Consider the following 2,246-nt stretch of genomic DNA (forward strand, 5'->3'; position numbering starts at 1 on the left):
GTCTGTAATTGTATGGTCCATTATATCTCTGATAGGACATGTAGTTTGTAGTATTACTTTCAATCATCAGTATATCACCAGGTTGTACTGTTATCTCATCACTCATTGTAAAGTTATATAGCAATGAGCTTATTGGAATAGCATTACTAATGTTCACTGATAGAGCAGTAGTAGTGAGATTATTTGCATGTCTTATCTTAACTGTAGCTGTAACTAGTGAATTAGCTACAATTATCCAGTTAGTAATGATACCATGACATGTTAACCTTATATCAGGAAAAACTGCTATAACATCAGAAATGAATAATACATCAGTAATAGATGAACTTAGTGTTATGTTATCAGGTGCCATGAGTTGTGAGTAGCAATCTACAATAAAAACAAACATTCAAGACTGTTTATTATTATTATTGTTGTTGTTTATACTACCTGTATCCTGTACTATTGGATGTATTAGTATAGTCCATGATTCGTAATCAACATCTCTACTTGCTGATATTCTAATGTTAGTATCATTAATCTTAAGTGGTTGTATTTTTCCTATTCCATCAATATTAGTAGAAATGTTCATATAATGAAATCTAACAACACTTCTGTCATCAGGAGGTTGATATACACCAATCCTGTATCCACTGGAGACATTTAATGGAGTAGGGAGAGTAAGTGTACAGTACTAGTGTACACAGTATTCATGTTATTAGCTGGCCTCCATACTTCAAATCTTGGATATAAATTTCTACCAGTACCAATATTATGAACTGTCCTTATATCAACTCCAATCAATATTTCTGTTATAACTGTAGTACACGTAAAAATGACATCATTCCCCATAGAGTCCTCAATGATGATCCATCTTGTTGCATTGGTTTCAGCTAGTCTGTTAAAAACTAAGGAACCTGATGGAGATGCTGCTCTAGCCTGAAGAAGACTATAATCCATAAATCCTTCAGTACAAGACTCTCCATTAACCTCCAGTAATATTCTATTACTCATGAAGCACACCAGTATTACTAATAGAAGATAGGAAGACACAATCTTCATCTTTGGCAGCAAAAATATTGCTAACAAAAAAAAACAGTAAATGTTATTAGTTTTGCTTAGTTTGTAATGCATAAACAGTAGAGTAAAGGAAGTTAATTTTTCCTGTTACTCTACCATCTATGTGTAGTGGCAGTGCTAATTCAACTATACCCAGGTAGAGATTATTATTACTATATTAATAACTATTGCACAAATCAATAGCTGTATACCTATTATATTTAATCTTACATACTTAATTACTGTCTTAATTGCTGTCTGCTTTGTCCACACATATCTATGTGTGGACAATAAAATACAGGTTAGTGTTTGACAATGCAATTGCAATTTCTCTGATTTTTACATAATTAATATCTGCTTAAAGAAAGTTATCAGTGAAGTGATAACTTAGGTCAAATGTTGTTATAAATCTAAAATTCTGATTTAAGCAACAAAACATTTTAAAAATAATCAATCTCTTTATTTTTACAATAATTATTGTACAATGGAATGTGTTTGTCTATCATAAATATACACATAAAAGCTCATTCTGTATACAATAAAAATTAACATAAAAAATTATTAACATTAACATTGTTTAATTAACATTAAACACCAAATCACATGGTAATATCAATTAAAATCACAAGTTAAAAATGCAATCAGTTTTTGTACATGTACTGTAAGTCATTGTAGAGGGAGTGGCTTGTTTCTAAAGCTCCACCCAGTACAGTAACAGGATCCTCTTTATTAATCATTAGTAATTGTTTATCAGGTGAGGATAGACTTGATGATATATCTGAGAAACTTGGACGATCATGAGTATCAGGATTCCTACAAAAGGAACAGTAGTAATAATAGTAGATTTACAATTTTATATTAATATAGTTTATTATACAAAGTCAAAATAGGCAGTTAACAGCCAACATTCTACTTTGACTGCCAACAATACTAACAACAAGGACAAATCATTGTCCTTAATTAAAAATTTGTAGTGATTCTGACTTAAGTGCAATGAGCAATAAAAATAATAATGATTTTCATGAGCTATAGCCCATGGTTTTTCAAAAAAATGGCTCTGAAATCACCCCAAATTTTTATTACATTTTCTGATACATATTAATGTCCTTATCCTGTATAGAAAGTTTGAGCTGATTCCGACTTCAATTTTTCAAGTTACGGCCATTTTAAAAAAACACCAAAATTTTGAAAAATACCCAAGGCTATTA

The 2,246-nt window shown here is 30.5% G+C and overlaps 1 protein-coding gene across 1 annotated transcript in view; it reads right to left on the reverse strand.

The window, feature by feature from the left end:
* Window positions 1-1,616: 1,616 nt before the first annotated feature.
* Window positions 1,617-2,246, reverse strand: part of LOC109587189 (ephrin type-A receptor 8-like) — a 1,291-nt gene continuing 661 nt past the window's right edge. The window contains exon 3 of the mRNA XM_020003424.1: window positions 1,617-1,851. Within this exon, the coding sequence (XP_019858983.1) occupies window positions 1,680-1,851 (172 nt within the window). The 3' untranslated portion in view covers window positions 1,617-1,679. The remainder of the gene's footprint in view (window positions 1,852-2,246) is intronic.

This window comes from Amphimedon queenslandica, unplaced genomic scaffold (assembly GCF_000090795.2).
Source record: "Amphimedon queenslandica unplaced genomic scaffold, v1.1 AMPQUscaffold_12661, whole genome shotgun sequence".
Classification (NCBI taxonomy): Eukaryota; Metazoa; Porifera; class Demospongiae; order Haplosclerida; family Niphatidae; genus Amphimedon; species Amphimedon queenslandica.